This window comes from Dermacentor andersoni, chromosome 3 (genome assembly GCF_023375885.2).
Source record: "Dermacentor andersoni chromosome 3, qqDerAnde1_hic_scaffold, whole genome shotgun sequence".
In the NCBI taxonomy this organism is placed as follows: Eukaryota; Metazoa; Arthropoda; class Arachnida; order Ixodida; family Ixodidae; genus Dermacentor; species Dermacentor andersoni.
The window spans coordinates 81,961,374-81,982,863 of record NC_092816.1 but is presented as its reverse complement, the minus strand read 5'-3'; the positions used below and the strand labels follow the sequence as shown (position 1 = coordinate 81,982,863).

General features: G+C 45.9%; 1 protein-coding gene across 1 annotated transcript; it reads left to right on the top strand.

Moving 5' to 3' along the window:
* Nucleotides 1-13,422: 13,422 nt before the first annotated feature.
* On the top strand, nucleotides 13,423-13,968 carry LOC140216512 (uncharacterized). The gene has a single exon (XM_072286848.1). It carries the CDS (start codon nucleotides 13,423-13,425, stop codon nucleotides 13,966-13,968), a length of 546 nt encoding a protein of 181 aa, XP_072142949.1.
* Nucleotides 13,969-21,490: the final 7,522 nt, after the last annotated feature.

Genomic DNA, 21,490 nt, shown 5'->3' with positions numbered 1-21,490 from the left:
ATCTATCATAATTATAATGCAAGACCATCTAGACAAAGAGTAAGTCCTCCTGACAGTGCGCTACATCTATGCGGAACGGACACAAAGTTCTAAAAGAACAAACAGCTTCCCGATATAAAGCTCTTCTGTCGAGACGTCAGGAGTAATGTCATTGCCAGCTCAGAATTGTCGCGACAAGTTTCTGTAGTGACTTCAAAACTCTTCTGATCGCGACAGATTGTTTCTTTTGCGACTTCCAAACTCTTGGTTGTCGCAACAGAATCATTCTGTTGCGTTGTCGGTATATATGTCGTAGCGTCAGAAATATCTGTCGCAGCCAGCAAGACTGATGTCGTACGTCAGGAAATGCTGCCGTACGACAGAAATTTCTATTCTCGTTTTCAACAGGGATGTGGTAATGCTCAAGATGGTTAGTCACGTAATGTGCGAGCATGTTTCTTAAGAGTTAAAACGAGCGCAAAATGAAGATAGCATGCAATAACTATTCTCTAATATGCTGTCTCCTTTCATGTACACAACCACACGAAGGAAATGCCATTCATTATATGCAACTGTTTCATTAACAGAAAAGAAACTTAAAAGGTAAGTGAAATTATGACACCCACGTGGCTCACCGGACAACGAAGAAATATATATGTAACGTATTGTTCAAGCTCTTCACGATTCATCTTTCACTTTAATAGTAGAGTGAGTGACATTCCATGCGATACTTTTTGTTTCTGCATAGGACAATCAACCCATGCGGCGTATGTCATTTTTATCAGGCGACGGAGCAGTATTGACCTAAACCTTCATCAAGTTAGCAACATGCATGAAGTTACTGCGGAACGTTACAAGGACGAAGAAATTACTGTCACGTGCGCGCGGGTAACTGTCAATGCTAGGTGATGATATAGCAATATCCCCTTAGTGGTTCTTGTAAAGTTACCGACGAAGATAAGAATCGAACGTATGAATCTGAAGGAGGAAGCCACAATGGTGACTAAGTGTGAACAAACGCTTTGTCATGTTGAGCTAATGCGTCTAACCTTATAAAATAATATACGTATATATATATATATATATATATATATATATATATATATATATATTGGTATACGTACGTCTTCGCCCCTAATGAAGCTCGTTCTTCTGACCTTCATATGCATGAAGAAAGACATAAATGTGGCGCGTTGTGGACCACCGCCTGCTCGGTTATCACTATGAAGAAACGCCGCATGAGAAACGTTGTTGCCCACGCAGCGAAATTGGACTACGAAAGTTGGGTGTCAGCGTTCCGCGACCATAATGCGAATGACCACCTGATAAGGCCGACGACCTCTCCTAAATGCCGTCGAGTCTTCGATGATCATCTGGCTCGCCGTCACTAGGACGCTTCCTTTCCCCACAGCACCTGCAATACACAGGCCCAACATGTGACCGGTCAGTCAGCACAAATCCGAAATACCAAAAGGAGCCAGCGATGGTGGTGCCTTTGCTTTCCGTCGTAACATCGGATATCCTCCGCCACCGTCGAATACACTGGAAAGACCATCTCGACGACGTAGTGACAACACGACGCCACGCGGTAGGGTCCTCGAAATCAATAAAACGCCACCTAAAGATCACCTGAGGACCCGATGTACCATAACTGGGACAATCCGAAGCAGCCATGACCCGACGTCACGCCCTAGTCTGACCTTAGGCACGGGGAATGCCTGCCTCTGTTTCTTACTTTATGACGCGTCTAGTACTGGCTGCCAAATAAATTGCTTTAAACTCATTTCACTGCAATGCTCGCTGAAAGAGCACATATGCCTTCATTATATCCGTTGCGGCGTCTTTCGTACGCTCTAATAGGTCACTTTTACGCCATCCCAAATCTATCTTGTACGAACGGCTGAATGTAGCAAATGCTGAATCCTTGTTGCACATCCTCGTGAACTGCGTTTTCTGCAGTGGTCGTTACTAAAGAACGTGCTTAACTAGATTGTTAGAGCACGTGGTAAACGTGTCCTGTGCCGACTTCACGGTTTCTGCCCTTCTTCATTGATTGAGGTTAACAGTTATTAAATGTATGTCATTACTCCCATGACACTAACGAGTTCAAAGAACGTGACTTGTCTTAATTAAATCTAACCATATACACCGCCACTATACAGGGTCTTTCAGCGCACAGTGACAGTGACAGTGACAAGAACTTTATTAAGAGTGTCCTGAGGAACTTGATTGGGGGAACCGAAGGTTCCCCGATCAAGTTGGTGGCTCCGCCCACGACGGGACAGGGAGATGGTAACTCTCCGCGACGTCGCGGGCCCTCTGGACGGCCTGTAGTTGGTTTGGGAAATCCGAGCTCTTCAGCAAGGCGTCCCACTTGGACTGGTTGTGAAAGTCGGAGCCCGCGTTGTACGGGCACAGCCAGAGCATGTGGTCGAAGGAGCAGCGCGCGTGACCACATTTGGAGCACGATTGCGGAAAGTTCGGGTCTGTCCAACTAAGCGCTCTCGGGGTGAGGTACGATCTCGTCTGTAAAAGCCACACTTTCAAAAATATTTAAACGTTGTCTGTTTCAGATATCAATTCTGGTTAATGAGCTGGTCTACTCGAAGCGGCGGAAAAGCTTGTACAGAAAATTGACATCGCAAATTGATAATAACAAAAATCACTAATTAAGTCTTTAACTAATTACATTATGGCCCATACTGCAATTTACAAATTCTAGCCGTTGAGTTGGCAAGGCGGATTCACTTGGAATGAATTGTCAAGATGACAGCAGCTTTGGGATGTAAATTCCCGAACTTTGCGGAGAAATATATTGGCGCTCCAGTTAATTGGTAACAAAACGTCGTTTCATGCAATGAAACACACAATAAACTGGAACGGAAATGCATTTCTGCGCAAAGTTCCGGAATTCATATCTCGAAACTAGCGTCGGCATGAGAATTCATTCGAAGTGGATCTGCCTTGCGAAGTGCACTGATATAATTTATAAATTGCTATATGGCGCATAAGATTACTATCTAAAAAGTTAATTACTGAATTACTGTTAATTAAACGATTTTGCATGTCAATTTATTGTTCTATTAGTGTCCGCCACTTCGAGTAGAGCGGCTCATAGACTAAAATTGAGCTATCTGCCGCAGGCAACATTTAAAAGTTTTGAAAGTATTCGCTTAAACACTCAGTACATGCTGACTCTCTAAAAGGAAATGTATGTGTCATAAATTACTTATAAATAATCACTTCTAAATTAACGTTTTGGTAGTTTAGTAAGCATGCGAATGCTTATTTGCTCAATAACGCTCGCTGTGATTCATTGCATTTAAGTACTCAAATACATGTAATCAGTTACAATATTCACCAGATAAGTTGCATGAGACGGTGCACCATAGAGCACCTAAATTTGATGGGAAGTACAGTAAAACGCCCGCGGTCGAGCCACTAAGCCTCGCACAAAGGCGCAGTCGCACCCGCAGGCGCAGTCACAAAGCATCTTTTTCTTTTTACGCTCCACCAGTTCCTGAGCGCAGCATTAAACTAGCGTAGCTAGAGTTCTTTGGCGATGGCCATATCCGAGATTGATTCCAAAAAATCTGCCGCAGACAACTTTTGAGGCACTTCATTCGCTTTATTGGGGGTCCTATCTTTAGTGCAAGAAGGTTATTACCGTAAATTACGAAAAAGCAATTTTTCATTATGATAAACAACCTGTGAAGTGCTCCAGAGATCGAAATCAATGAACCATGCCAGCATGTTCTATTTGCTGAATCTGTGCATTGCTAAAAAAGGTTCGAGCGAAGAAATTATTCGGTCATATATATTCCAGGAGCTTCAATTGGTGATCGTAATGCCTCTTTTATTTTTATGAATTTTTGATATGTTTAACTACATTTTTTTCCGTGACGTGTACAGCTTTGTCTAAAAGAAACGTGTTTGGGGAATATTAGTAGTTTGTGTACGTCCGTGTATGTTTAAAGGCGGGAGCTTGCATGAGCGTAGAAAAACGTACGCCACTTAAGAACGCCAGTACAAGCCCGCGACATGGCACGCACCGACTGTGTTAGGTTAACCTACGCCTTCATGCCCCCATTTAAGGTGCCATTCTCAAAAGCAACATGGAAATAACGTTTTGGCTTTGCTGCTAAGGTGACATGAAGCTCAGCTAAAGTCTATAACGTCATTCATTTGCCGCAAAGCGGATAATCAGTGGAGAAGTGATCAAGACATGCGCCAACAGCTCGACAGTGCACTTCAGCCGCTTGCTGTAAGAAAAATCGCTATAGAGCGATGTCTGGCGTAAACATTTGTTGTCACCGAATTCATGTTCGTTCAGCCAGCATTGAAAAGGTAGGTAATGCATGAATGAGGCTAAGTTTTGTGCCTACGCCATAAGAAGAAGAAGAAGAAGAAACTTTAGTAAAGTATAGTCCGGCAGTTCTTGATGTGGCGGCCTCAGGTGACGGCTCGAAGTTCTTGGGCTCGAGTGGCATCTTCGGCTTGCCGGACGGCCCAGAGCTGGTCTGCCAGCTCTGAACTTCTGATAGCCGCCTCCCAGTGGCGGCGACGCCTACGGAGAAGGTCCCCGGCGGCTCCCGCATCCGGGGCGGCGTCTGGAAGAACGGAACTCGAGCCTTCTCCTACTCTGGCAACAGCCGCGATTATGGACGCGTCGCCAACTGAGCTGCTTTGATTACCGTTGTTGCCGGCACACTCCCAGAGCATGTGTCGCACCGTTGCTCTGTGTCCGCATGTTTTACACGCGTCTGTTGGATACAAACGCGCATAGCAGTGGTGTAAGATAGCGGGGCTAGGGTATACGTGTGTGTCTGGAGCAAGCGTTAAGTTACGGCCTCGTTCATAAAACGTTTTTTCTTTTTAATTTAGAAATGGGGAATTTGCAAAAAACTTTGACGTTATATTTGCAAAATTTTCCATGGCTTTCAGTTGGTCCATAGATTAGTACTCTGTTTAGTAAACAACAATTCCCCTTAAGTTTTAAAGGCTCAACGGAATAAATAACCCCACAAGAATGTCTGAGGGCGCTACAACGAAGGTTTGAGACATCCATGCTTCAGCTCATATTGCGACACAAGTGGGATGTTCGCAGCCGTACCGGTATCTGTAGTAATTTTTGTAGGTAACTACCGTCCTCCTCAACTACCCGCACTGCTGGTACACATCTTCACGACGTCCTGAAGCAGATATGCCGCAAACCAAACTTCTAGGCTGTTGTGCACCGAGCTTAACTTGCACACGATTTTTAGACGCTCACTACAAGTAACAGTGTTGCTAATCGTCATTTGCTCTCGAAGGAAAAATGGAATTGTCGATAGTGTTGAAAGCGAGTTCTGTGCAAGTTAAAACGCAGGACGCTTATCGTGGGGCGATGGGAAAGCAGCTCTATGAATGTAGATTGCGCTAAAACTTACTACGCGTCTGCGTCAGAAGAATGTTACTGGAATACAAAAGGGGCTTACCTAGGCTGACCTGCGGACGAGCCGGGAATCCGTTCCCTGAAAGAAACGGACGCATTCATTGCAGGCCGCCATCACAAAATATCACAATTTCGAGCACACTCCAGAGTTTAATGTACACATTTCTGACTTCCAAAAGTAGTTGGCACTACCATGGTACAGCACGCCCTGTAGCTCTGCTTCATGTGGCTAAGAGGCTACCATGTGGTTGTGTGGTGGCTGCTCTAATCGACATGCAGTTGCAATCAAGCTGTCGTTGTATTTCCTTGCGTCGATGTGACCCAGTATAGACAGTTGTTTATACCACCAGGGGGGCCTACGTTCTTGCATGATATTTGAACCATGGCATACGAACTTTTGACTGTCAGCGCCGGTTTTTATGGAGTAATTGTTGCTTGGCTTGTTTCAGTTCCGAGCGCTCTCTCTCTTGTCCGACATCCCAATAACGTCACCAACTTTAAGACGGCATGTTGGGTATATAGTTATCCGCCTTATTTTTCAGTAGATTTCTGGGAATGGCTAGACTTCACGGAGAGTTTCAGAACAAAATATATTCTGTTCTGAAAAGTTCAATCTGTATATATTACGAGAACACTGTTCATTCATGGTAACATTAGTTTATACAAATAGAGTAAACAAACCTCCTACTGTGGAATAGAGGATTTAATTTTCGAGCGGCTGCTGTGCCCGCTCAGTTTACAGGTGAACCTAAAGCGCAAACTAATCTGAGATTCGAACACAATGATATCGTAATCGAAGCCGCGAACAAAGGAACAATATTTCGCCATCCTGTCGTAGTGTCTTATTTGACTTCTGTCCTCACAATAGGCAGCTGACTAGAGGTCAGACAGATCTGATTTGGCCCGCGGTTAGGGCGTTTACATTGCGGAATAATAATAATTTAAAAAAGGCTTGTGCACATAGACTTAGGTGTGTATAAAAAATTCAGGTTGACCGTAAGTAATCCTTAGTCGTGCAGTAAAGCGTCTACTATAGCTGATGTGTAGCGTGGGTATGTTAAACGGCACACATTTTCTGAGTGAATTTTTTTCTTTATGGCAAATAGCTTGTAATATTCCTCAATATTTCCTGGCACTATCGCATAGCCTTTATGGGATCCGCTTTCAGAAATACTTACATGGTAACGAATAGTCTTGAGCTCGTCAGAAGGGAGCATAAATAAAATCGGAAGTGTGACATCAAATGTAGGCTGACATATCAGCTCATGTTTCTACGAATAAAAAATATTTGTAGCACACCTATCCTTCCGCAAAATTGGTGATGTTAATCAGCAACTCTTCTTCTTCGAGGCTGCGCGAGTAATGGGATATGTTTTTTCTAGTTTATTTTGATTAATCTAAATAATATTAAGAACGCTGTTTCTTGAGGCCATCCATTATTCAATAAGCCTTATGAACGCATGGGCAGAGACGCGAAGTGCCACTTTAGCTCCCAAACACAGTGCCGAATATGACTACGTAGTTGACCTTATTGTAATCACTGCGCCAGAGCTAAAACTCCCTACCAGTCCTGATCCATTGACCGGCGTTACTGTAAAATTGATCGTCTGGCGTTATGGCGCCAAAATTCATGGTACCACATACGACCACTGCTGTTAATTAAGGCAACCTAATAAAGGTACTTGAACCCACGAACTTTGGTGAGAGTCCTACCTTCAACCATTGGTGCGACCAAAATTAATTGAGTCACTATTCGTGGTTGAACCTACGACTTTTGGGGCTAATTGGGGCGAAGTTATTAAGACACAGGTAATTAAGATAGAGCTTATTAAGGCATTCGAAACAACGACCTTTAGTTGGAGTCGAACCTTCAAACATTGTTGGGAGCAAAATTCAATAACACCGAAACTGACGGTGTCACTATTAATGGTCTAACTGGCGGCCATTGGTTGGAATCCAACTTACAATTTTGGTGCTGATGAAGACGAAGCAAATTAAGGTACAGTTAATTAAGATAGATGTAACTGAGCCACTCGAAACCACGGCGTTTGGTAGGAGATAATAATGTATGTCAAGTAATTCAATCAATGTCTCGCGAGCGGGCCGGCTTTCGCTTCCATTCTCTTTAGCGCATCCAAAAGTGACTCAACTTTTGAAGGGTTGCTCTTGTTTCGCACAATACGAAGGTTTATCAGTGTGTAAAATATGATTACTGACACTCATAGCCATGTGTTTTTACTGCATGAGCTAATGCAAAAATGTGCTGGTTTCGTCAGTGAAATTCTGTAATTAGTGATGGCACTTGATTAGCGTTTTGCATGTTTTAGAAAACAGGCATACGCAGCATTTATTTCTCCGGGATATTTCGCATTATATAGGCACATGTGAAGTTATTAATAATTCTGCCGGTTACATTAGCTTGCTTTCAGCACTTCTGGAACGGCGACACTTATGTGACAACGAACCCCAGAAAAAAAGTGGTAGCTACTCAGCACTTATACTAAATTTTGACACTTATTGTTTTTGATTTTGCAGTTATTCCTTGGAGTGCAAAAAACACGTGCAATGTAGAAACGACCGAGCACCCGTTCACTGGGGCAGCTGTTATATTCTCTACCTCGTCGCCTTCGCTTAGCCGCCGTGGTTGCTTAGTGGCTATGTTGTTGAGCTTCTAAGCACGAGGTCGCGGAATCAAATCCCGGCGGCGGCTGCTGAATTTAGATGGGGTTCATGGGATGAGACTTAGAAGTGCTTAAATTTATGTGCACGCTGAAGAACCCCAGGTGGTGCAAACTTCTGTAGGCGCCGCGTGCGGAGTGCCTCATAATCATATCGTGTTTTTGGCAAATACAACCCCATAATTTTTTTCGTCTTCTCTTCCACCACCCGCATTGCGAGTGCCTACGGCCAAGTTCTTTGCTCTTCACACTGTGTCACGCTGCAATTTTCCGGTGCGCTTGGAGCAACACAACTTGTCCAGGGAGTACAGTCGTCATTGGTGAGCTGTCCAGCGCGAAACCAGCTTCGCCGGCGCGCGGCAGTAGCCCCGTTTACATGAATGCGACAGTGGCGCATCGCATTTCCAAGCGCATTTAGGAAAGCCGATGCGACGCCGTTTACATGTAGAGCATTAACTTTCGCGAGAACGTAGCGCCACATGGTGTCGTATAAGGGAAGTGCAGTCGACTTCCGGTGTAACTCATTTCGGGTATTGGGCCGAGTGCACGTTGGTGGCTGAGTACCGAAAAATAGACAGCGTTAGTTTAGCGTTCGCAACTTATAGCATAAGCTATACGCTATAGTATAACGTACGCTAAGCAGCGCACGTTTTTTACAGTTTTAGTTGGCCAGCCAGATCTTCGGATCTCAGAGGCCATATGCCGTCGTTGCGGATATTTCACGACTCTAACGATAGGTAGCGCTGACATCTCGAACGTTTCTTTCGTTAGGCTTCGACTCGTTCGAAACGAGAAGCGATCTCGAAAACACCACAAGGTTATCCATAATAGCCTGTTGTCGAAGCGGCCTGAGACTAAGCGAAAGCCGTTTGCGCAATCATTTGCTGCGAACGAAGTGCATTTTACAAAAGAAACGCCAAATACAATTCGAAGCGGGCAGCCGGGACCGCCGCTATGTTGGTGGCTAATTCCTTCCCATAGTTCCTAATGCGACGATCCTGCGTTTACATGCTCCGCGAGAGTCGACTCGCGCCCGTAAATCTACCCTCGCCTGGCGCATTAATGCGATGCGCCTTCCTAGCGCATTACCGCTGTTTACATGAATGTGATGCGCTAGAAATGCGATGCGATGCGACACTGTCGCATTCATGTAAACGCGGCTAGTGACTGTCGCGCGCTGGTCACAGGCCTCGCCGGCGATTCTCCCGTCGCAGATGGGCTCCTGCCATAGATGCTGTACAATAAACAGCTGGTCTGCTCCGCTGTCGAGCGCGCCTTTTCAGTGTTGCCGCTGACTGATCAAGTCTCATCCATGTGCCCGAATAGGCGGAGCTCGAAGAAATACCAGCTGCTTCTGATTCGTCCTTGCACAAGGGTGGAACAAAGGTAGTCAACCTTGAAACCGATTCTTGTTTTAGCATCTGCTGTTTTGCGCGTCTCTTTCGGTCTCTAGGGTTGGGATACGGTGCGATGTTCTCTTGAGGGTATTCAGGCCCTCTGCGTGACGTTTTGCGTCTTTCGCCTGCGGACATCTCTTCAATTATGATGATCTCAGCTCTGTTACTCGCCTTCGTTGCCTTCAGCGAGGCCTCACTCAGCGCGGACCGAACATCCACGCATTCGGCCAATGACTGCGTTGAAATACTTGCTTCTGACTGGTCAGACGCAAGATATCTGCCTTTGCGTTTCGTGGACATACCGGTTTCCTAGAGTGCTAGCGTCTCAAGTATTAAAGAACTTATCCCTCCTTGTGCACCGTCGTAGAGTAATTAGGGAGGTGCTTCACCGGCTGCGGACTGAAAGTGGTCACGGCCACCAAAAGGGTTGATGTGGTGTCGGATGCCGACGCAGAGTGCGAGGCCCACGGTGAAAAAGGCCTCACGTCCTGGTTTAGCACGGACCAGGCGGCGAGCTCCTCTAGTAAAACCTTGTCGAGTGCAAGTGCAATGGCGAGATGGCGCTGCTCCCGAGCATCACTTGTTTGAGTGGCCATGTTTGCGGCGGACGCACGTGTTTTTCCATGGCTGCGTAATGGCGACGAAAACAAAATTTTTGCGCATGCTTTGAACTTGTTTCTGTTTTTGATTTGCTGATTTCTTTAGCCTTTAAATAATAATTGACTAGCTTCCCATTTTCTTCTTTTTTTTCGGGTGTGTGGTTGTGTTTCGTGTATATTTGATTTTGCATCATAGTTGGAGTGTCCTTTCGCGCCACGTGCTTCAGTACCTGTAACGTGTGGGACGTTAAATCTGAGTGGACTTCAAATAGTAGTTTGGGAATGGCAAGACGAATGGCAAGCCGCCAGTGGTATCGGGAATATCGCTTTTGTAGGACAGTGAGAGCGTGGCCGCATGTGTGTAATGTGCGAACACTTGTCATACCTAATCTCCTTGCGGCATCTATTGCTTCTAAAACATTGGCGGTAATTACTTTACGGCATTTTAAGGATCTAGATGCTGTGCCTATAGGCGTTTGCGAGAAGTCACGTGCTCTGAGAGCTTCGGTGTCTGCATTAGAAAAAGGTAAGTGCAACACATGGCAAAAAGAGGGGGGGTCAGAATGTAATCCATCAGGGAGCCAAATGGTAAAAAGAAAATTCAAGATGGCAAGATCATCGTTGGTTATTAGGTTACTTGTTCGACAATATCTAGAAATTTATACATGACCATATTCTTCACAGTTATAACTTCGTTCCCTTTGCGATATCAACGCTCCCAGTATTCTCTGACTTTCCCTTGCCTTTTCCGCCAGTAATTGTTCTGTTTGTAGACAGTTATTTGATTTTTTTTCATGACAAACTGACAGAGGCCGCATGAAACACGCGGCAGAACTTCATACTTGTCTTAGTGTTCATCAGTGCAAGTGTTCTTCAGTGAGCTTTTAAGTATTGTAGTTTGAAAGGAATCTCGAATCATAATGCAGTTGTGGCTTAACGCAACTCTCATATCCCAGAGGGACGCTTTATGTATTCGGCATTTCGGGATGTTAATATCGCCGGCGGTACGTTTATAGCTGAGACTCTGGAAGATCACTTTGATCATAGTCTGTCACTCAGTGCTGAGTGTCAGGTTAATGGTATTTTTGGCCATTCTGAGTCATTTGTGAAATTCTGCATGAGTATTGCGCCCTATTGAAAACAAAGAAGAAAATTAATATACTTTCTCGGAAGTACCGAGTATGTTGCACTTGTCACGCTGTGTGGCCCGATATACAAATATCAAAACAGTCGAAACCTGAGGTTCGCGCTTCCTTCGAAGAAGCCAAGGAAGTACTTCGCTCTCGAATTAAAGACGTTAAAGATTTTTTTTTATTTTAGCGAAATTTCCTACACAAATATAATGCGTTCGCATGTTCTGGAGTTCAGTTTTACCTTTTACAGCACGCAGTACCTCTCCAGTCTTTTTTCACCCTCGATAACCATGAAGTTTAAGGAGTTTAGTTATGATGTCAGTTATGACTAATCATGTAGACGATACTGTAATGAGCAGTGATGACGTCTAAATCATAATTTTGAATCTGCACATGAAAATACAGAGGCGATTAGGATACTGGGAATAAATCGCTAGTGCAACACTCAAGAACACTGATGCACTGAAGGATACGTGATACCGAGCAGTCATGTTTCAGTCAGTGTGTCCTTGTACTTGAGCACTACAAGAAGAAATGAGCTGTGTGCAACGTGTGCACCGCGTTCAGTGCATATCAGGACCTGCATCATGGTAGACCTATGCATGTAGCAGCGTCTACAGTGATTGCTTCGATACCTTCTTCAAAAGCAGCAAGTACTGTGTCACTGAATCTCTAATTGGTTTTTATCTCCCTTTTTGTTTATGGAAAGTGCGGATGGTGCGAGTGCATTGTGGGGAAGGTGAAAAGGTCGGCAGTGCTTTGTGCAGAAGCTATGCTTAAACTGCCCAAATCTCTTCAGCTTCTACTAAGATGTTTGTTGCTGCGATACTATAAACTGTAGTCAGGAAAAAGATCAACTCAAAACCAAGTTCCTAATGCATCTTCGCAGGATGTGTTTCATTAACAAGTGAGCACTTCCACTGCAACTCTATGCGGTGTACACCATACGCGCTTGAAATAAATGCTTGCCGTAAAAGTGAACAACTGGGCCTACAATAACAAACTTTGTAGCAGCACTGCAATACTGGCTGCCATGAGTATCAGCCACAACAAAACTGATGCGTGTCTAACCTACTTACACGGAGGCAACTGTATAGACTTTTCGGGGCATTTCCAGTCTGGGTGCAACATTCAGCCCTTGTCTCCACATTTCTGCATATGTCACCAGCACTGCATCTAGGGATCTTCGCCATCTTGGTATTGTGTCCCATGTCTCCCTTCCCTCTGGACCTGAGGTTTTCCGAGCACTCTACACTTCTATCATTAATTCACGGCTTGAGTACTGCTCATCAGTATAGTTCGCGTGCCAAAGTAACGTCGCTGCAAACTTGATTTTGTTCGGCGCTGGACAGCATGCACCCTCCAGTCCCGTCTTTTCAGTCGTCGCAAGCTCATGCCAGCCTGCGAAGATTGCCTCAAAGCCCTCAAGCGGCACACCCTGCAATGCCAGCGAAATGTTGCTCTAGTCTGTCTGTTCTGCAAGGTGTTTGACGGCTCCCTGGAAAACACTCATTTTTCTTCGGTTAATCTGAACAAGTGGTATGCACAGCCTGAGCCCCATCGCGCTTGTATGGCCTGACACCACCACTAAAAGATTATATCTGGCATACAGAGCTTCCTCTCCACCCCCCGGCCATTTGGACTCCCCTTCCTTGCGGCCGGACTGAATTGACACTCCTGTGCGTTGTGCACCCGTCCACTGTGCGCGTGTGTGCCATGCTGTGTGATTGTTCATGTGTCTGTGCGCGCACACATGAAGTGGGTGTTTTCTGCACACTGGAAGTTCCTGCTCTAGATCGCTGGCTATCAGACGCTCTAGCATACAGGCATCAGCCTTCTTTAGTCTAAGGTACCATGTTACCACTAAGATTATTATTATTATTATTATTATTATCAGTGTTGTATCTTGTAACCAGCAGGGGGCCACGCTTGTCAGCGCTCCAGCGCCACCGTTACAGTATAAGTTGTCTAACCAAGCAGGAGGGCTTCGCTTCAGATATGTGATGTACCGGCCAGTCGTCGTCAATAAAGCTCTTGCGCAACTGTCGTCTCTTTCACAATGGCGACGAGGACGGGATGAACCACTGTCCCTGATTCAAGCAGCAAGCAGCAGTAGACATCATGGACAACGATCTACCACTCTCTTCTAGCCACCAACCGTTCGTCGAGCGCCTGACGGAATTCTGTACCATGACAGGAAACATGGCGGTCTACTTCGAGGGGTTCGAGGCTTTTGCGAGAGTGAATAAGCTGGAGGAACAAAGCAAGACCGATGTTCTTATCACGATAGTGGGTGACAGCGCGTACGCCACATTGCAGAACTTGATGTTTCCGAAGGCTCCTGAAAGGAGTACCTATCAAGAGATAAAACAGCAGCTGCAGAACGATTACGCGCCAATGCGGTCGATAGTCACGGAGCATTACAACTTCCATAAACGCACACAGGGACGCCGGGAGGCAGTTGACGACTTCATCGTGGAATTCAAGTTGTTGGCAACGAACTGCTCGTTTCGAACGTTTTCAATTGGGGCGTTCAGAGACCAGCTCGTCGTGGGTGTGCGCAGCGAGGCTATTCAATGCAAGCTTTTGTCCGCTGAAGACGAGAAAGGCCTAACATGGGACAAGGCATGTGATATCACCACGTCCATGGAAGCCGCGGGAAACCACGTGGGGGTGATGCTACCGGGACGAGACGTGAACCGAGAACAAGAGGACGACGAACGCAGCGACAGTGCATCGACTAGGTGACAGTGCAGTGACTACGACCGCGCGAAGGATGTGCGACCGGGACGAGACGTGACTCTTGAACAAGAGGACGACGTGAAGTGGCAACATGGCGACAGTGCTGTGACTAAGCGATTGACCAGCGACTGTCGGCGACGTGGTACGGCGGCTGCGAGGAAAGGGTCGACTGACAAGGAGAGGATGCGGTCGTGTTTTCGTTGTGGGGGTAGCCACCACCAGCAGGACTGTCGGCCCATAAAGGCAAGGTGCTACAGTTGTTCCCAAGCGCGACATTTAGCTATTATGTGTAAGAGAAGGCAGAGCAATTTCACCGCTGAAGAGGACGAGTCTAGCTTAGGTTTTTACGCGCTAGCAGAAAGAGTTGAGCCGTACAAAGTTAATATGAATGTACATGGGCAAACCATTGCCGCGGAAATAGAAAGAGGCTCAGTGGAATCAATTAGGCCTGAAAGTGAAAGTGTGAAATATTTGTGACATCTGCCATATCAGCTTGTGCACTTTCGCTTAGGGACATACGATGGCTCAAGCGTTCCCTTTAATGGCAGTGTCACTGTAAATGTAACTCATGAAGGCAATTCTTTTAGACTGCCGCTCGTAATAGCTCCGAATGAACAGGAGCGCATGGTACCGGCATTGCTTGGCCGAGACTGGTTGAAGCATATTCGCCTAAACTGGTCACATGTTTTACGAGTGAACGCACTCGTTGAACCGGAGGGCTTGCTAAAGAGGAGGGTACCGTACAGGGATGTGTTCGCAGGCCCAATTGGAACTACTGAGGGGTATGTGGACCCTATATTTTGAGGTAGAGAGCGCAACCTGCATTATGTAAAGCCAGGTTAGTGCCGTACGCCTTGAAAGACAAGGTTGAAAAAGAGTTGAAGGAGTTGAAATCGGCCGGTGTGTTGCACCCGGCGCGTGATAGCTATTGGGCAACCCCTGTCGTAACAGTTCTGAAAAATGATGGAGAAACTGTCAGGCTCTGTGGTGACTACCATGTGTCTTTAAACCTCTGTATTACGGTTACCCACTACCAGCTAACAGCTACCATTGCCAGAAGATGTGTTCACGTCGTTGGCAAGGGGAACTTGATTCAGTGTGCTTGATTTATCGAAAGCGTGTTTGCAACTTGGAATGGATGACCCTTCGCAAGAGTTGCTAACGATAAATACACACCATGCCCTTTTCCGTTTTACGCGTTTACCATTTGGTGTCTCGAGCACACCTGACATTTTCCAGTCAGTAATGGATCGGGTATTGGCTGGCTTGGAGGGCACAGTGTGCTATCTCGAGGATGCTCGCATAGCAGGGAAGACCGAACACGAGTTCCTGAAATGCACCGAACAGGTGCTGCAGAGACTACGGAAGCATGGGATACATGCCAACGCTAATAAATGGCAAGTTCTTCAAAACCGCTTCCGCTATCTTGGTCACGAATAAGACGCAGTTGGCATGCATCCTACGAAAGATAAAGTAGAAGCCATACTGAAGGCTCCAACTCCGATTGGTGTCACCGAATCGAAGGCTTTCCTAGGGTTGGTGAATTTTTACGCTAGGTTCCTTTCCCAAACAGCCACCACCTTAAAACCACTCTACAAACTCCTCAGCAAAGATTGCCCGTGGGAATGGCTAAAAGAGTGTGAAACCAGCTATCAGAAATGCAAGCTGCTCCTGAGCGAGGACTCAGTTCTAGCTTTGTACGATGGAAACAAACCGCTGCGCCTGACATGTGACGCATCGGCATAGGGTCTTGGAGCGGTGCTCGAGCACACCGAATGTCACGGTGAGAGACCTATCGAATTCGCGTCACGCACGCTTACAGCGCCCGAAAGAAACTATGCACAAATTGAGCGCGAAGCTCTAGCCATTCTTTTTGGCCTTAAAAAGTTTCGCAAGTACTTCTTGGTCGGCAGTTCGAAATAGCGACGACTGATGTATGAAAACGGACGCGCTTGACCCGCAGATGAGATGTGCAACGATCGCCGACATCACTCGCCAATTTTATCAACATATTTTTTCAATGACAACTTGCATGCCTATTCTTGCATAGTTGTCTGTGCAATGAGCTATCAAGAAAATGAAGTAGTACAACAGCTTGTGACACGATATGGCAGCGCCGTGCAGGTGTTCGCAAAGGGATCTTGTATAGACAGACGAGTGCGAGCGCTGATGTCGATATTTTGTGCACTATTGTCACTTCAAAGATAAAAAGAGACAGTTGCGGCAGGCGTACAATCATTAATCAAGCGTGTTCTTTATATCTAAAAGAGCATACAGATCACTAACTTATTGTTTAAAGCTTACTTTAGATCAGGCTCTTTTAAGCCGGACATTCACGGCTGAAGACATAATAGTGCATCATCAGTGCGCCGCAGCCGAGGAGCAAGCTTTGGTGCGCGTCAAAGCTCTTGTCTAGCGCTTGCCTGCGCTCTTCCTCCGACCAACGCGAAGCGAAGCGTTAGCTTCTCGGCGCGTGCCGAAGCTTGCCAAAGCGTGCCAGCGGTCGGGCCTTAAGAGCTGCACTCTAAAAAGTATACTGGTGCTGATGGCATTCCGAATTCTTTCCTTACTCGAAACTCTTTATGGACAACACAATCGCACAATGTAATCTTTCAGAAACGCATAAACTCTGGCGAAGTACCAACTTAATGGAAAACAGCTAAAGGTCTACCTTTGTAAGCAACTACACTCTAATTGCAGTCTGATATCTCTTACCCTACAGAGATGTAAAATCTTAATGCCCATTATTCACGAACATATCAAAGAATTCTAAGGACGTTCTAACATCTGATCAGCATAATTTTTGTCTCGGAAACAGCACTATGACTCCATAAGTCGTATTTGTTCATGATGTAACTTATAAACTACATCTAAGTAAGCAGTGAGTGTCATATTTATCGATTTTTCTAAAGTTCTCACTGTATGCTTCATTCTAAACTACTTGCAAAACTTAACGCCATACATAAGATGGCGTAGATACGCCCGAAAGGCAAGTATCGATTTAAATGGCCAATTACTAGACAGCTATACGAAGTAAGGATAGTAGTTTTATCTGCCGTATAAGCATACAGACATAGGCATACTAACTAAATTACCAACCATGGTGTCACGCGCCCACAAGCCAACGTGAACACATCTTACTCGATTACTGCATAAATTCGTCGTCAAAATGCTGCAATGAGCACGGCTGGTTTCACATTCGGGTAGCGGTAAGTGGGCGGAAATTCCAAAGCGGGCGAAAATGGTTTCCGCGCATGTCGAAGACGTTCACATTTTTGTCGCCACCGCTGCCACTTTTGCCAATATCCATGTAGTCTGCGCACGTTTGTCCGCGTGATGGCGCTGTTCATTGTACGATTTCAAGAAGTATGTTCATTCATTGACCCATTTGTCAGTAAAAGCGAATACTGCGCGCAACTTCGCGTGTAGTCCACAACGTTATTTTTCCATAGAAGATGAATAAGGAATAGTTTTCATATTTATAGCTAGTAAAACGAAAGGAGGGTAAAGCACAGACGCGGCAGCGTTGGTAGGTTCAACCGGCTTTGCAAAAACGCGGGAAGTTTGGTCACACCAATCCGGTGTTGCCCATGCTCCAGTCCCGGGAAGTTTAATATTATCGCGAGTATGTAATCCTGACAGACGTGTCCTTGTAATGCCGGTGACTGTTGTCGTAGAGGAAAGGGTGGTTCTTGATAGCGTCGATCAGTATCACGGCCGACACTCTAGGTGCCATGGTAAATTTTGTGACCCAATGTTCACATGCTAGTGCAGCGGCTAGTGCACCTTCCGGTGAATCGGAACGAATTTCCGCTTAGCAGTGGCGAAAAAATTGGTCCGAAACCGATAGGGTTTTCCACCTTGTTTTCAGAACATTTTGCCACGTAGGTGGGCAGAATTTTTCAGGTTATTGCCGCTTCCTCTTTCTTCACTACAAAGTGTGAACGTAGCTCAAGCGTGGCCGCAGCAGTGAGCGAATTGGCTTTTGCGCAGCCCCTCGCATCAACGCGAAATATGCCGCGAAAGGACAGCACAGCGCGGACTCTGTACCCGTCGCATATGGCTTTCAAGAAACCGCGGCCCAGCTGGGCACGCGCCGCCACCCGAGCCGCCCGGAGTAGAACGCCCCCTCCCGTTCCTCCTCTCCCCTTGAAGCCTTACGTGTGCGACGGAATGCGGCGCGCTTCCTCCCCGCGTTCTGCCGTTGCGTTCGCAAGAATGAGCCGCGATCGCCAGCACAGCCTCGCACTCTTTCACTATACAGCTTATCCCCGGCTTGTGTCCTGTTTAGCTAGTTTTAATCAATGTCACTGCGAATTTGCTTCCTTCAATTCAATAAGATTATACCCTGCTGACGGCACGTCTGGTGTTCTTCAGGGATTCGTAAGACTTTTATTTCAAATATTTGTTAACGACCTATATTGTAGCACCTCTCCTAAAGTTAACCTTTATGCAGGGGACTGTGTGCTGTATGAAACTATTTATTCTCTTATTGACGATAACCATCTTGTCCCCTTTTTACCTATTTTTGCGCTTGGTGTGATACATGACAAATGAATATCAACTGCAGTGAATCAGTCGTGATGTCATTTAATAAAGAAAGGGTGTCCTATTGTTTTGTCTATTCTTCGAATTCATTGCGCTTTTAAAGAGTATCTGGTTATAAATATCTATCGGTTATCCTAGCACAAAACTTCCTTGGTCTAACCACATCAAATGTGTAAATAGAAAAACACGAAGATAAACTAGGCTATATGCGCCACTCTTTAACTAAGATCCCTCATGACCCTGACGTGCTTTTATATGCACTCGAAACTCCCTATAACGGAACGAGACATAACGAAATAATGGATGTAACGAAGCAAATTAAATTCATCTTGAACTCTCATTAGATATCAATGCATTTGAAAATTCGTTTTAACGAAGTGAAATTGTCCTGCAAACGAATATAACGAACTAGGCATGTCTGCAAAACCAAGAAATACCTGACGGTTGCGCGCCGAGCGTTCGTCGCAGCTGTTCGAAACAGCCGTGTTCCCGCTTCAATTTGTGTTCGAGCAACACTAGTCTTTCTCAGTGCCGCGCGTATCGTCGCACCTGCGCACAAGCAGCTGTTCGCTAGCGAACTTCTCCTCGCTCCACTGACCTTTCTTTCTTAGACGCCCTGGGTGGCGCGAGTCGCACGAGGCTGCGCGGCTACGCGCGGTGGTTTGAATAATTAGTGTATTCACTTCTAGTGCGTGGTGCAGCGCTCAAGCAGACGAAGATGGGTGTGTCCTGCGAGATCTCTCTGGCTCCTCGCGAGATGTCCCCGTGAGTTGCAACGTGCGGCGCGTCTAAGCATGGTTGTGCGAAATATTAGTACATACTCTTCTCTCTTTACGGCGCTCCGCGCAGGCAGCCGCAAGTGGGCCTGACCTCAGAGTTCTCCCCTGCACAATTTAGGGAGTCACGTCCAGGCCATGCATTCACTTCCTCGTCTGCCTGCAGCATAGGGCAGAAATTTGGCGTGGCCTGTGAGCTTGCATTGGCTTCGATACAATCTTGGAGACCCCGAGGCGGCCGAGTAAAGCCGCTGCGGCGAAGTTCTCTTGCTTCCTCGATAGCACAGCCGAACGCTTTGTTGTGCGCCACATGCAGTTCAACTGCGACGAGTTAAGCAGAAAGCGCACGTAAAAGACCATCAGAATGGAAAAGAACGCAGCTGTCTAAAGGTTGTAGCCTCAGGCGATAACTCGCGTATTGGAGACGCCGAAGATTCTTTTGTAGGAATTTCATCGCATGTGGGGCCGTGTAACGGTTGCACTAGCCGCAAAGCTGTCTTCTCATACCATGTTTACAATTGTTCAAACCATCAGGCATATATTGCAGCAAATTTTAATAATGTATTTGACGAAGGAACGGATAATAACGAAGTAATTTCGACCCCCCCTTAAGGTTTGTTATAACGACGCAAGAGTTAAAAGGCTAATTCGCTCCGCCCTTCTATATATGCGTCAGTAATTTGGTAACTGTACCAACACTGAAATAACTTCTCTCAAAAATGTTCCAAGAAAATATGTTCGCTTCATTTGCCGATGTTATAGCCGCGGCTTCAGGCCAACATAGACTCTGCCGTCATTCAACCGATGCTTTTCCGTTATCGCACAGAAGCTCTGACATCTTTATATGCAATAATTAACCCCCTCTGTTCTTTACGACTCTAACCATATCACATTTAGGAAAGAAAGTTATGCCCGTAGCCCGAACACCTTGGATGTAACACCTTCTTGGCAATTACTAGCACGTTCAAATACAGTTTATGTACATGCATAAAAGAACTCTGGATATCACTGCCCGGTGACAATTGTTCCTTAGTACTAAAAGAGTTTTCAGTTGGCACAGCTGAACACCTTCCAAACGCGTAAAATTCTTATTCCGTATTGCTTTTTTTTTGTCTTGCGATTCTATTTCATCGGCAGTGAGTTCAATTATTTCGTTGTATTTGCTTTATTGTCTTCTACTGATATTTTGCGGTGTTCCTTAACACTCCTGCTATAGCCCTAAATTAGCGCTGATATATTTGTAAACCAATAAATTATAAAAGGTTGTAGTTAATATTTCCGCCCATAGCGTCAAGCGTATATTATGCTAACAGCGCGAACAAGACGAAGATGGAGTAAAGGGACACCTGACGAGCGCTGACTCACAACTAAGTTTGCTGACACACACAGCGCTCCTCCTATGTCCTTTCACCCAGTCGTCGTTTCGTTATAGCTGTTTCCATTGTGAATGCATGGCAACTCGCCTAACTTTCACATTTAATGCATCAAGTGTAACTGAGAAGTCAGGGGACGCAAAGAAGGAAGTGCTGGATGGCCGAGTAGCTATCTCGTGCCATGCAGTGTTCGCAGTGCAGCCATCGAATAGACGATCTGGCTGGCCTTATCCGTGCGCTCTTCTTGCACCTTACGAGTACCCCCGGTAAGTAAGCGGAGCCATCCTGGCGAATTACGACGTGGAGACAAGCGAGTCATAGTATTGCGTCAGGTGGTCAACGTGAACAACATGCAATCCGTGGCAGCGCCTGTCTGATGTCGGTGTAAGCGGCAATATGACATAGTTGACAGCAGAGGTGCTTTCTACGATGCGGTATGGTCCGTCCTACTTCGAGAGAAGTTTTATCGAAAGTCCAAGCGTGTCACAAGCCATTGACTGCAAGAAAAGTATGTCAGGGGCGAAGTTCGGGTTGGTAGTGTCGCCATCACCATCACATTTTTGTCGTTGTTGAACGTCGAAAGGGAAATTTCGCACTAACTGACGGCATTTCTCGGCATATTTGAGAACGGCTGAATGGAGAGCGCATTCTCACGTGTCTGCTTGATAAGGTAAAACCGCATCTATGGTATGGGAATGAGCGCGGCCGTAGAGAAGAGAGTATGAGGAAAACGCTGTAGCATTTTGCGTAACCGTACTATATGCGTACCTGACAAACAGGGGAATGATATCCCAGTTTGTATGATGCGATAGAACGTACATGGTGAGCATG

Excerpts from the sequence above, each read along its gene's own strand:
- LOC140216512 (XM_072286848.1), top strand. The coding sequence starts at position 13,423 with ATGGCGGTCTACTTCGAGGGGTTCGAGGCTTTTGCGAGAGTGAATAAG.